This window comes from Sinocyclocheilus rhinocerous, unplaced genomic scaffold (genome assembly GCF_001515625.1).
Source record: "Sinocyclocheilus rhinocerous isolate Xijiao unplaced genomic scaffold, SAMN03320098_v1.1 scaffold1570, whole genome shotgun sequence".
Lineage (NCBI taxonomy): Eukaryota > Metazoa > Chordata > Actinopteri > Cypriniformes > Cyprinidae > Sinocyclocheilus > Sinocyclocheilus rhinocerous.
In genome coordinates this window covers 252,420-264,679 of record NW_015664984.1, presented here as the reverse complement: position 1 = coordinate 264,679, position 12,260 = coordinate 252,420, and the positions used below count along the sequence as shown (strand labels likewise).

Sequence of the window (12,260 nt, the reverse complement as noted above, 5' to 3'; positions counted from 1 at the left end):
TTTTTTTTTTTGACCATAATATATTTTTAAAACATGGTATAGTTGCAGTGACCATATATTTACAAATGGGTCTTAATGACAACAATACCATGATTTGTTTTGCTTTTTAGTTAGTTTTATTTAATTTTATCTATATTTATATATTTGAAGATTTTTCATTTAAAAAATATGTACTCAGTACTTTGGTTTATCTTAGAGTGCTATGAATGATATTACTATTCATCATGGTCATAAACATTGAAATCCTTTATAAATGTATGATCCCATTGCTGACAGTACCATGCTACTGCTGCAGTGCTATTTAGAAAAGGCCTAAGCATTAAAACACTGAGTTTGTTTCCAGTTGTCAGACAGTGAAATGGCCTCCAGAAAGGCCAGCACAGCAGAACGGACAGTTTCTTTAGCTGCGGTATGGTTTCGTGGAGCCGCTTTTGATTCGAACAGACCTTGGCTCATTCCTTGTTGTGTCTGCACTCGTCGTTCCTGCCTCGACACGATCTCTTCTCACACAGCATCTGAATCACTCCTATCTGCGAGCTGGAAACCGGTCTGGTTTCCTCTGTGTGTTGTCACTCAGCGGTGGCAGCGTGATCACTCCTGCGTCTGAAGCGCTTTGTTAGCACCTGTCTCTTCACGATTCTTATTTTCTGTCTGTCATGTTCTCTCTATCTCTCACATTTCTTTTCCGTCTCTCCGAGTTACCGTTTCTCGATTTAGCTTGCCGCATGGGTCACATGGCGCTCGCCGACCTTAAGTGATGTATTTGTGTCTGCGTGGAGCGCATGTTTGTGTGTGTGTGTGTGTGTGTGTTTCAGGGCACGTGTCTCATGATGTGTGCGAGTGTGTAACCCCTGTCCTCTTTCTCTCAGTGTGTATGGAGCAGTGTGAGAATGCCGCATCTCTCCTGGCCTCCGTGCGAGAGCAGGAGATGCAGTTCGAGCGTCTGACTCGAGCTCTGGAGGAGGAGAGGAGGAGCGTGGGGCCCTCCGGTACCCTACCCCGCCCCCTCCCCACTCTGCAGGTAACGCCCTCCCAGCCAATCATGCAGCAGCAGGGTTCCCCGCATCATCACCCATGCCGCATCACTCTGCACCAATGTAGGCACCTCAAGGAGCATAGCGATTAACCCATCCTTCACCGTTGTGTTCAATGTCACCAGAACCCACTTTTTGCATCCTTTCCTCTTGTCATCATTCACCACCCACCCTTTGTGCAGCCGTCTGCATCATTCTGCGGTTTATGGCGAGTGGCATCACAGAATACTTAGTTTTTAAGTCACACTTCCCTTGCATGTTTCCTCATGTCCCCAATTTGTTTGCTACTATATAACCACTCTTTTTGTTTTTTTTGTGAATGTCACACAAACGCATGTCTGTACATGTGTCATTAACCTGTCTGTTTGACTTAGCGGTATGAGTATTCTTCAACGAAGAGGAATTTTCCCCCGTTTACTCACTGTCCTCATGGTGAATGTCTCCGTTATCACTGAAACTTTCTCAACACCAAAACCCCCTTCCGCTGATGTCTGTGAGCAGAGAGATAACAAACCGGTTTAGTAAGATGAGTCTCCCTTGTGTGTAGAGGATTTCAGAAAGCTCTATCTTATGGTGGAAATTGCTCAATGCGAACATGTTAAGTATCGTCTAAATCTCAGCTTTCTCAGTTTACTTCAGACTAGAGGACTTCTTTGATTGGTTGCATGATTCTACTTAGAAACGGCCCCTCCTTCGAGGGCGTCGACTGTGTGTGTGTCTGATTTCAAAAGATTTGAAGGTTTTATTCATAGCTAGAGAGGTGCATAAACAACTTTTGTTTCTCTTGGCACTCAGATACATAAGACAAACATAACATCTCAAAATTGGAAGTACTACTTCACCTAAATGTATATTCTGTCATTTATACGCTCTCATGGTGTAAAATAACTTATTTTAGTATTATTTATATACTAATGTAGTATTTTTTAATGTTTTGAATTAGCTTTTTTTTTTCATCTTAATTTTAGTTTGTTTTAGCAATTTATGTGCTTGTCATTTAATTTAAGTATTTCTATATAACTTCAGTCAATTGTCAGTTTTAGTTAATTTAGTACTTCAACTTATTTCAGTTAAGTGCCAGCATTTCTAATTTTCAGTTTTAAGTTTAAGATTTCATCTCGTGTATATTTTTTATTTATTTCTGCTTTATTTGAATCACTGAAAACGATAGTTTTAAAAGTTTTAGATAAAGGAATAGTTGACCCGAAAATGAATTTTTTTTATGTTGAACACAGAAGATATTTTGAAGAACCAAACAGTTGTTGGTCCCCATTGACTTCCATAGTAGTGAAAGAAATACTATGGAAGTCATTGGAGACCATCAACTGTTCTATTACCAGCATTCTTCAAAATATCTTTGTATGTTCAACATAAGAAAGAAACTCATACAGGTTTAGATCGACACGAGTGAGAGTAAATGACTATTTTCATATTTAGGTGGACTATCCCTTTAATAACACTAGTTTCAAACCCTTATGGCTTATTTTCTTACATGGAACATGATCTTTTGCAGGATGTCTAGGTTGCACTTTGTGTTAATTAAATTAATAATAAATAAATAGGGACTTGATTATATTTGCTAATAAAGACTTAATAGAAATTAATATAAAGCACCATAAATGCAGTCCAAACATTCTAGCCATCACTTTAATTGTTTTAATTTGATTGATTTAATTGAAAAGCTTTCCGTCTGTTTACCTTGTAAATATGGAGCAGGAGAACCACCATTTGACATCGTTGACGTCAAACTATGTGCAACACGTTTTGATGCTCCACATTTGAATTCACCACAAATGTGAATGATACTGAGAACTACAGAAAGATTGAACTCTAGGTATGATCATCACATAAAGGTACCATATGGTTTAAATTGGTGAGTAAATAATAGAGAGGTTTATTTTGTATTTTTGGGAAATCTATTCTTTTTTTTTATAATCTCTTCCATTCTTTCTCTAGCACACTTTAACACGCAGAGACAGAGATGTATGTAAAGATAAGCTGGTCAGCAGTGCTTGGAATGCCGCCATTATACGTATCTGCTCTCTGTTGACATAGTTGTGTAGATATTAACATGCTGAGCAGGCTCAGTTCCTACCTGCTGACAGGTTCCCACAAGCCCGCCCGTCAGCTAAGATTACCGTCTACTTTCACGGCTCCCTCTGTGGACTGGGAATAGTACAGCAGCCCACTTCCCCTGGTTTGCGTGTAGAGAATTTGTGCTTTAAGTGTGAATGGTGCTGCATGACATTGTCGTGTAAAAGCATGAGTAATATTATCTAGTAGCGGTCAACCCCCTTCTCATTCCTGGCATTCATTTATTCATCCATCATCCATTTCCGCAACATTGTCATGTTTCTCTTATGCAATGGTCTCATTAACTTAAGTAATTTGTTTTAAGTGTTGTTTATCCCTATGCATCCTTTGCATGAACATTCATAAGATAATGTTTGTTTGTTACGGTATTTACTCATGGTCCTGCTACAATTTGTGGTCTCTCTGAATGTTTAGCATTATTCACCGACATGATCAGTGGCCACATTGACGGCTTCTTATTTCTTTTTGTTGTTGTTTTGGGCTGTTGTAATTTTTCTCTCTCTGTCTCTTTAGAACGGCCGTGTCACTGGTGATGCAGAGTTAGAACGGCTCAAATTAAGCGAGGGATACATAAACGGGACTCAGGTTAGTATGGTGTCCGCAATGTATAATTTTCTTTAGATGGAGATGTTCCAATTGTGCAACTAGATTAATAATATGATTATGAATACTACTACGACTAATAATAATTTCACAGAAATTAAATAGAATTAAGATTGTTGTATTATTATTATAAAATATAGGCCTAAATAATATGATGCAGTTATTTTTATGTATCAGGAAAAACACACACTTAAACATTTTATTCAGGAAAAAGGTATAATGTACATTGTATAAATTCAAATGCTTACTTATTCATTGTTCATCTGTTTTATGCTTTGAAAAACGAGGCGTATTGACACAGCTCTGCTCTCTATTGTTGAACCCTGTGTGTCAGTGTACATGAAAGATACTCCTGCACATATTTTCACACTTAATTCTTCTGTTTCTGCACTAACTTGTTGTTGTGTTGTCATTAACGTCCACCTGCGAATGCTCCAGATGGTGTGTTTGTGTGAGTGTACACACTTCCTGTTCTTGGCTTATGCTCACTATTGTTCTTTGTTTACGCGTCTGTGCTACAGTACAGGATGTTGGACCCTGGTCATTTTGTTGAGTCGGTCACAGTGGAGGAGGACCCCCATGAGTCGATGCCAATTATTTCAGTTGAAACCATTGATGATGGCACCACACGTCGCACTGAGACCACAGTAAGTTTGCAATCTAATTGAACTGACAACATTTTGTCAAGTATGACCACTTGTCTTTGGAAAGATAATGATGGCGCTTCCTCATATCAGGTAAAGAAAGTCACAAAGACGACTACCACACGAACAGTCATTCCCTCAGTCTCCGACACACTTTCCCTTGATGGCACTGGTTCAGTCACTGGGATACCCGGTTGTAATACCCCAATGGACCGCGTGTACAGGCCACCGGGTGGCCCCATGGACTACCCCACCGCTACTGTCCCCCGTAACTACCACTATGGACCACCAGGCTATGATGATTTCCGCAGCTACCCTCCTTCTGAAGCCTACGCCAGTCTCAACCGAGGGACACGAATGGATGACCGCTACAGGTCTGTGCCTGTTGCGTTTGCATTGTATGAGATCGAGCATTGTAGATGTACGAATTAATTCCCCTGTTGCTTTCTCTTTAGGCCTGTGGATGGCTATCGCACGCTGGACTCCGCCTATTGCACCCACAGCCGGCCGCAGTTGGACCCGTACGCAGCCCAGCCCCAGATAGGACGTATGGGCAGTGCTATGGAGATCTCTGGCATGCAGCGATTTGTACCAGAGCCATACGGCCTGGAGGATGATCAGAGAAGCCTGGGATACGACGATCCCGATTATGGCATGGTACCAGCCATGCATTACAGCACAATGCCCCGGTTGGCACATGCACACCTTGCCCCACCTCCACGCCGGACAGGGTAAGTGTATTCATTTTGATTGGGAAAGGTATTAAAGGAATAATCCACCTAAAACTTGCATTTACTCACTCTCATGTTGTTCCAAACCTGTATGTCTGTCTTTTTTTTTTTTGTCTTTTTTTCAAAATATCTTTTGCGTTTCACAGAAGAAGGGGGTAAAAAAAATCAGTCCGTTTGAACTTCTGTTTGTTTTGTGTAGGTCATATGAGGGCACACTGGATGGTGATATGAGTGGAGCTGGCGATATGTATTATTGGGGAGGAGGAGCTCCGCTGGCTCAGGGAGAGAGAGGCAGCATGGCATCATTGGACAGCACTCTTCGTAAAGGCCCCGCCCCCACAGCATGGAGGCAGCCGGAGCTTCCTGAAGTCATCGCTATGCTCAACTACCGTCTGGACCCTGTCAAAAGCAACGCTGCAGCATACTTGCAACATCTCACTTTTAAGAACGATAAGGTTAGTATTAACGTACACAATATGCTGGGTATCCCAGCACACATAGCATAATGCGCCCAAATGTGCACCCAAATGTGCACGCAAAGAAAGAAGGCGTGGTTTCAGTAACCGCAGTTAGTGTTGAAGCAGCCATGTCAGGGAGACGCTGTGTGTTTCTAGGCGAAAGCAAAAGCACTTTATTTGGCCTTCCGAAAGTAGATGCATTTAGGAATCTTTAAGATTACTTACAACAGAACAGCAATGCATTTTATGGACGACCGTTTCATGAACCTAGGAGAGGAGGTAATTCTGACTTTACTATGACAATCTGGCGCTTCTGAATCAGCTACAGTTTTGTTATTAGTTTAAGTATTTGCAATTGACTGTTCAAATACGGAGTTTTGCGCATCGTGTGTGTGAGAGTGAGAGAGAGAGAGTGTGTGTGTGTGTGTAGAGAGGACATAGAGTGTGTGTGTGTGTGTGTGTGCGCGAGAGAGAGAGAGTGAGACACATCACAGTGGAGTCAGCTGCAAACACATACCAGCTTCATCACTGTGTCTGTCACGCGACTCTGTTCCCCTTTCGGCTCTGTCTTTACATTTATTTTGAAAGATGAAGCTCGCGAATATTGGTAAGGGGCGTTACATTTCCGACAAGTGCTTGCGGTGTTCGGCCAATCACAATGCACTGGGTCAGCTGGCCAATCAGAGCAGACTGCGCTTGTCGGAAGGAGGGACTTTGTAGAAAACGAAGCGTTTGAGAGAGGCGGGGCATAGAGGACCTACAATAATGTACAGTATTTGAAAAATAATGTGTTTTTTGAACATTAAAGCATGTCAACATATTCTGTTACACCAAATACACAAAATAATGATATTTAAAAAAGCATCATATGACCCCTTTTAAAATATTTTAAAATGTAATTTACTCCTATAAAGTCAAGTTGGATTTTCATCAGTCATTACTTCAGTTTTTAGTGTCACATGATCCTTCAGAAATCATTCTAATATGCTGATTTGATGATGGTAAAAAGTTTCTTGAACAAATGTTGAAAATGGTTGTGGCTGCTTAATATTTTTAACAAACTGTAATGAACAAAGTTATTTAAATAAAAGTATTTTTGTAACATTATAAATGTCTTTACTATCTCTTTTGTTGTGCATCCTTGCTGAATAATAGTATTAATTTAAAAACTTACTCAAGCCAAACTTTTATTCTGATTGCCTGTGATTTCATTACTTCGTACTGGCTTTTGAGAAGTCAACAAATGACATGGTGTCTATGCAAATTCCATGCCCTCAGTCTTTCCTCTGTCTTTGCAGGTGAAGTCAGAAGTAAGACGACTGAAGGGGATCCCTGCCCTCGTGTCCATGCTGGATAACCCAAAGAAGGAGGTGCATTACGCAGCATGCGGAGCACTCAAGAACATCTCATACGGACGAGATCCAGATAACAAGATAGCCATCAAGAACTGTGACGGAATTCCCGCGCTGGTGCGGCTACTGAGGAAGACGAGAGATCAGGACCTTACTGACACCATAACTGGTACACACTGGTTTTGTGCTATTAAAGTCACAATGAAACAGACTTCCGCCATGTCTACACTGGACGCGAGTGCCGTGGTGCGGCGCGGCAAAATACTATAGAACTCCTTATAATCAGTGATGCTGTCTACACTGGATGTGGCGCAACAAATCCCAGTCAGTAAACTGCTGTCTCATTAGCAGCAAATATTTTTCAATGGTCGCTTTGTCACGTCCAGTGTTGACAGACTTTAGCTGTTTCGGCATGACACGACAACTGTCGTGTCTGGTGTAGACACGGTGTTAGCAACAAATCTATATTGAGATGTACATCTGAGTGAAGCAGATTATCAAAAAAGGAAAAATGTAGGGTGGTGACTTATCCATTGGTTGTTGATTGACTGGAGGCAGGTCTGAATGCAGTAAATTGTAAGAACGTCATCTGATACAAATCTGTTGTTTCACCAACCTTTTGAGTTAAAAATTACGAGTTCAAAAGAAAAAAACTAAACATGCATGGATTGATCATTTACAGTAAGCAATTTTTTTTTTAAGCAAGATGCATTACATTGATCAAAAAGTGACAGTAAACACATTTACCTATAAGGTTATGGAAGAATTTTGTTTCAGAACTTTGTTTATCATACAATCCTGGTAAAAAAAATAATTATTGTTTTGACAAAAATATAAAGCAGTACAGCTGTTTACAACACTAATAAGAACTGTTTCTTGAGCACCAAATCAGCATATTAGAGTGATTTCTGAACGATCATGTGACACTAAAGACTGGAGTAATGGCTGGAATAAGTTACAGGAATAAATTGTTTTAAAATATTAAATATTTAAAAGCTATAATATTTCACAATATTGCTTTTTCACTGTAGTTTTGATCAAATAAATTCAGCTTTGGTAAGCATGAGAGACTTCTGTCAAAAACAAAAATAATGTTCTGTCAATTTCCATTTTGATGTTAACATCCCGTTTCAGGTGATTCAAGCACAAGTGGTCAGACAAGACAGTTTGTCGCTTGCATCTTGTAGTAACTGATGGCTCGTTCTCTCTCAGGCACGCTGTGGAACCTGTCGTCTCACGACTCTGTAAAGATGGAGATAGTGGACCACGCACTGCATGCCCTGTCCGACGAGGTGATGGTTCCTCACTCGGGCTGGGAGAGGGGGAACGAAGGGGGAGAGGAGAGCTGCAAACCCAGACACTTGGAGTGGGAGGCGGCACTCACCAACACCACCGGCTGCTTAAGGTGCGTTACATTAATGCATTTGGCAGACGCTTTTATCCAAAGTGGCTGAGAGCGAATTCAAATGATAAATTTTTCAGCTTGAGAATCAAAAGTAGTTAAGCCAGAGAGAGGGGTGGAGGAAAGGATTAGGATGTATTGAGGAGGGACAGTTTTATGATTCAGATTAATGAAAGACGTTAAAGGGAGGAGGGGTGTGCCTCAGTGCTGCTAAAGAATTCCTGTCAAGTTTGTGTGTATGTGTGAGGAAACTGCATTTTATGTGGAAGAAAGGAGGGAAGTGCAACGGAAATGCTCTTGAATTGTGTTTGCGAGCAAGAACCTCTGAGGCTGTGAAAGAATCAGGACAAATCTTGGACAAAAGAGAGAAATGTGATCTTTGAATCCACTTATTTCCCTTGAGTGCTTCTCTTTGAGAGTGTCCCTCACTTCTCCCACTTGCCTGTTAGGTTTTTAGAAAGCAGTCGGTTCAGTCAGAGGAATGGTTTTACACCGTGATTACATTTAAGTAGAGCTAACGGTGTTTAGTCTTTTTAACCCTCACCATTCAGCTTTTCAGATGCCATCTGTGTATACACTTGTTTAATATGTTTTAGGTGATGACCTGGAGCTAAAACTTTCTGTGCGTGCCAAACGTTACTAAACATTAAACAGGCTGTGTCCTAATTAGTTGCATGACGTTTTGCTCTCAGGAATGTGAGCTCGGAGCGGAGCGAGGCCAGGAGGAAGCTGAGGGAGTGCTCTGGACTGGTCGACTCGCTCATGTACATCGTCCAGTCACAGATCAACTGTAAAGATGTGGACAACAAGGTAACAACTGGACTTTGACCTTTCGGGCTTTGAAAGCTGCACTTTCATGCACACTGCTCTTTTTATGATGGGGAAGCACAGGAGTAGAGCGTTTTAGGGAAGGGCAAAGGGGGAAGAAAAAGCATTGTTTGTCATTTTTATTCTTGCATATTGATGCAGTGTTATAATTAGGGTCGGGGTTATTTAGAGCTAGTAGGTATTTTTTGGGCTGTTCGACTTTTATTTATATATATATATATATATATATTAAGAGTTTGAGATAACGTTCAAAAATTTTTTTTTATTATGTTATGTTTTTGTTAGCTGTTTTTTTTTGTTTTTTTTTTGTTATTTTTACTTAATCAAAATAACCCAACTGCAGTTTGATTGAGATTAATTGGAATGCACAATGAAAAATGATTTTTGAAAATTGTTAAAAACTTTGTTTTTGCAAATGAACTCTTCATATATTACTCTTTAGTTAATAGGATCAGTCTCCATTCTTTCATCAATGATTTTCTATATAAAAACTACATTTGACATTGGTAGCTGTCCTGTTTCATTCTTTTACACGGTATCTATTATTTAATCATGTTTATTATGTCTGTGTGCAGCTGATTGAGAACAGCGTGTGTCTGCTGAGGAATCTGTCCTATCAGGTGCATCGGGAGATACCAGGCTGCCAGCGCTATCAGGAGACGACTCCTGTCAATCAAGGCCCCGCCCCTTCCCAAAAGGGCGGCTGCTTCAGCTCCCGAAAGGGCAAAGGTGCGTGTCTGATTCATTTAAAGAAAAACACAGGCACTGGCTGTGGGCCGTAACCAATTAAAATAAGTTAACTTGCTATCTTTGCATTCCAGTGCATAATCTCGGTGTTGTGTAAACCAAACCAAGAGGCCGTGTGTATTCCTTGTCTTAATCATAGTACACACTTTGAAGTGTGTTAAGCTTGTAAGTTTGATATGTGTCAGATCAAGTTTGTTTACACAAGAAGGAGATGCGACATGCATTAATTTCACACGAGTGTGTACTTTGTGGGTTTGTTGCTGAATAATTGTAGGGTGGCTGGGGCACTATTGCAGTTTTATTAAATGCCAAAACAGTCCTTTCCTCTCATTTTCTTCTGTATCTGTCTCTTCTGCTTTCAATCCGTACGTCTTTTTATCCTGTAACAGAAGAGTGGTTTTCCAAAGGTAAGCTTTTCTCTCTTTTTATTTTTTTGCTTTTCTTTGCTTTCCTTTTTTTTATTTTTATTTTTTTATTTATTTTTTTTTTTAAGTAAAAAGGCTTTGCTTTGCTTTCATGGGAATCACAATTTTTCATCTCACTGTAACCCATTATTAACACTGTTATAGGTCAAAGTTCAGAAAATGGATCTGAAGTGGGAAACTCAAGTAATGTTTTAGGGGGAAAATAATGTGTTTTTCATCCCATTTCACATTCGTTTTATGAGCTGCACTACTTTGGTAAAGTAAGAAGGCATTTTAAGGGGACCAGTCACACAAATAAGGTTTTTATTGATCTGAAGGAAGTAGACGTGGAATCATTAGCAAGTATCAGATTATGTCGCTGGACACTAAACTCTAGAGCTCTGTTTTAAAGCCTAGTAAGCATCCAGACTATCATGGACAAAGATATTTTAGCAAAAATTTACAAATCTGTTCTTAGAAAACTGGAAAATGTCCTCAAAATCTTTTAGATATGATTTTTGTGTGACTGGTCTGTAAAAATGCTTTCTATATTTATAACATTTCACTAGTAACCACCAGAGGGTGCCAGAACACAGCATTTCTGATAACTCCATTCTTTATAAACCTTCACTGTTAATCTTTAATCATATAGACATATTAAAAAGATAATTGTCTGATTCTTTTGAAACTTAAAATATTTTTTAAAAATTGTCACCTCTGTAAAGTCAAATGGTAGTTCATAGGTGTTCACTAGTCGTTGTTAGTGAACTTTATAATGGAAAGTTTGCTTTAGCAAGCTGTTTCAAACTCCAAATGGACTTTGGACTGATTTTATTTGAAATTACATCACATCAGTTTATTCTTTGATTTCGCTTGAAGTATATTGGGGCTTTAAGTCACCAGTCATTAAAACACATGGGGTTTTCCTCAAGGAGTAAATGTAGCCTCTGTCATAACTGTGTCTGAAGAAGTCTTTGTCTAAAGAAAATCCCCTTCTTAAATCTTCAAAGGTTTTCTTCAGACTTGTCACAAATTACATCACTACCATTAAACAGCAGATAAGATTTCTGTGCCACTTCGTGTGTCACTCTTTCACTTGTTGCTCATGCCGTCCGCTTTGTTCAGGAAAAAAAGAGGATGATGGAACTTCAGATACCATTGACATTCCAAAGAGAAGCACACCAGCCAAAGGTACAATGACAGTCTTGTTTCGCTCTGAATGCTTACACTAGTAGTTTAGTTTTGCCTCGTGTTGTAGTTGAATAATAGATTAAATAAAATGTAATGATTGTGTTTTGTAGGTTATGAGTTGCTGTTCCAGCCAGAGGTGGTGCGTGTCTACACTTCTCTCCTGAAAGAGAGCAAGAACCCCTCGGTTCTCGAAGCCGTGGCGGGGGCTGTGCAGAACCTGTGTGCAGGCCGCTGGACTGTGAGTAATAGTCACTTTGAATGTATTTTTGTGTGAAGATACGGTACTGCTATTGCAGTCCAGAGCGTATTAGACTCATTCAACATTAAAGGAGCAGGGATTAAAGTGTTCCATGCTACGACGGATTTCCGTCAGTTCATAAAGACAGTCACTTGCTTCATTCCTGAATGATTCAGCCGTTCGAACGAATCGGTGATAAAAATCAGTGACTTGCCGCCACCTGCTGGTGGATTTAGTTTCATTTTTAGCATTTAATTTCGGTTATTTAAATCATTTAATATTTCTGTATTCAAAATTGTATATTTAAAACATTAATCTCCACATGAATTTATGAATTTAATTGCACTCATGCCACCTCTGAGCCTCATTAAATGTCTGGAAATGTACCTACAAGCCACTTTTGTGGTGTTCTGTGCCACCTCTGTAGTATTAATTAATTTATTAATACTAATTTCATATGATTGGTAACTTATTTGTCTTATTCTACTTCTTATTATATTTTTAAATAGAAATTTTAAAAAGCTTATAAACATA

General features: G+C 39.6%; 1 protein-coding gene across 3 annotated transcripts in view; it reads left to right on the top strand.

Annotated features, from left to right (window-relative positions):
* Window positions 1–12,260, top strand: part of LOC107730519 (catenin delta-1-like) — a 28,477-nt gene that overhangs the window by 7,933 nt on the left and 8,284 nt on the right. For 2 of the 3 annotated variants that reach the window (XM_016541368.1, XM_016541366.1), the window contains exons 2-14: window positions 870–1,021; window positions 3,642–3,713; window positions 4,253–4,378; window positions 4,469–4,749; window positions 4,831–5,106; window positions 5,306–5,561; window positions 6,863–7,085; window positions 8,129–8,321; window positions 9,011–9,128; window positions 9,722–9,875; window positions 10,283–10,300; window positions 11,423–11,488; window positions 11,599–11,726. In XM_016541368.1, coding sequence (XP_016396854.1) covers window positions 875–1,021; window positions 3,642–3,713; window positions 4,253–4,378; window positions 4,469–4,749; window positions 4,831–5,106; window positions 5,306–5,561; window positions 6,863–7,085; window positions 8,129–8,321; window positions 9,011–9,128; window positions 9,722–9,875; window positions 10,283–10,300; window positions 11,423–11,488; window positions 11,599–11,726 — 2,058 coding nt within the window. In that variant the 5' untranslated portion in view covers window positions 870–874. The remainder of the gene's footprint in view (window positions 1–869; window positions 1,022–3,641; window positions 3,714–4,252; window positions 4,379–4,468; window positions 4,750–4,830; window positions 5,107–5,305; window positions 5,562–6,862; window positions 7,086–8,128; window positions 8,322–9,010; window positions 9,129–9,721; window positions 9,876–10,282; window positions 10,301–11,422; window positions 11,489–11,598; window positions 11,727–12,260) is intronic. The other variant, XM_016541367.1, reaches the window with a different exon arrangement.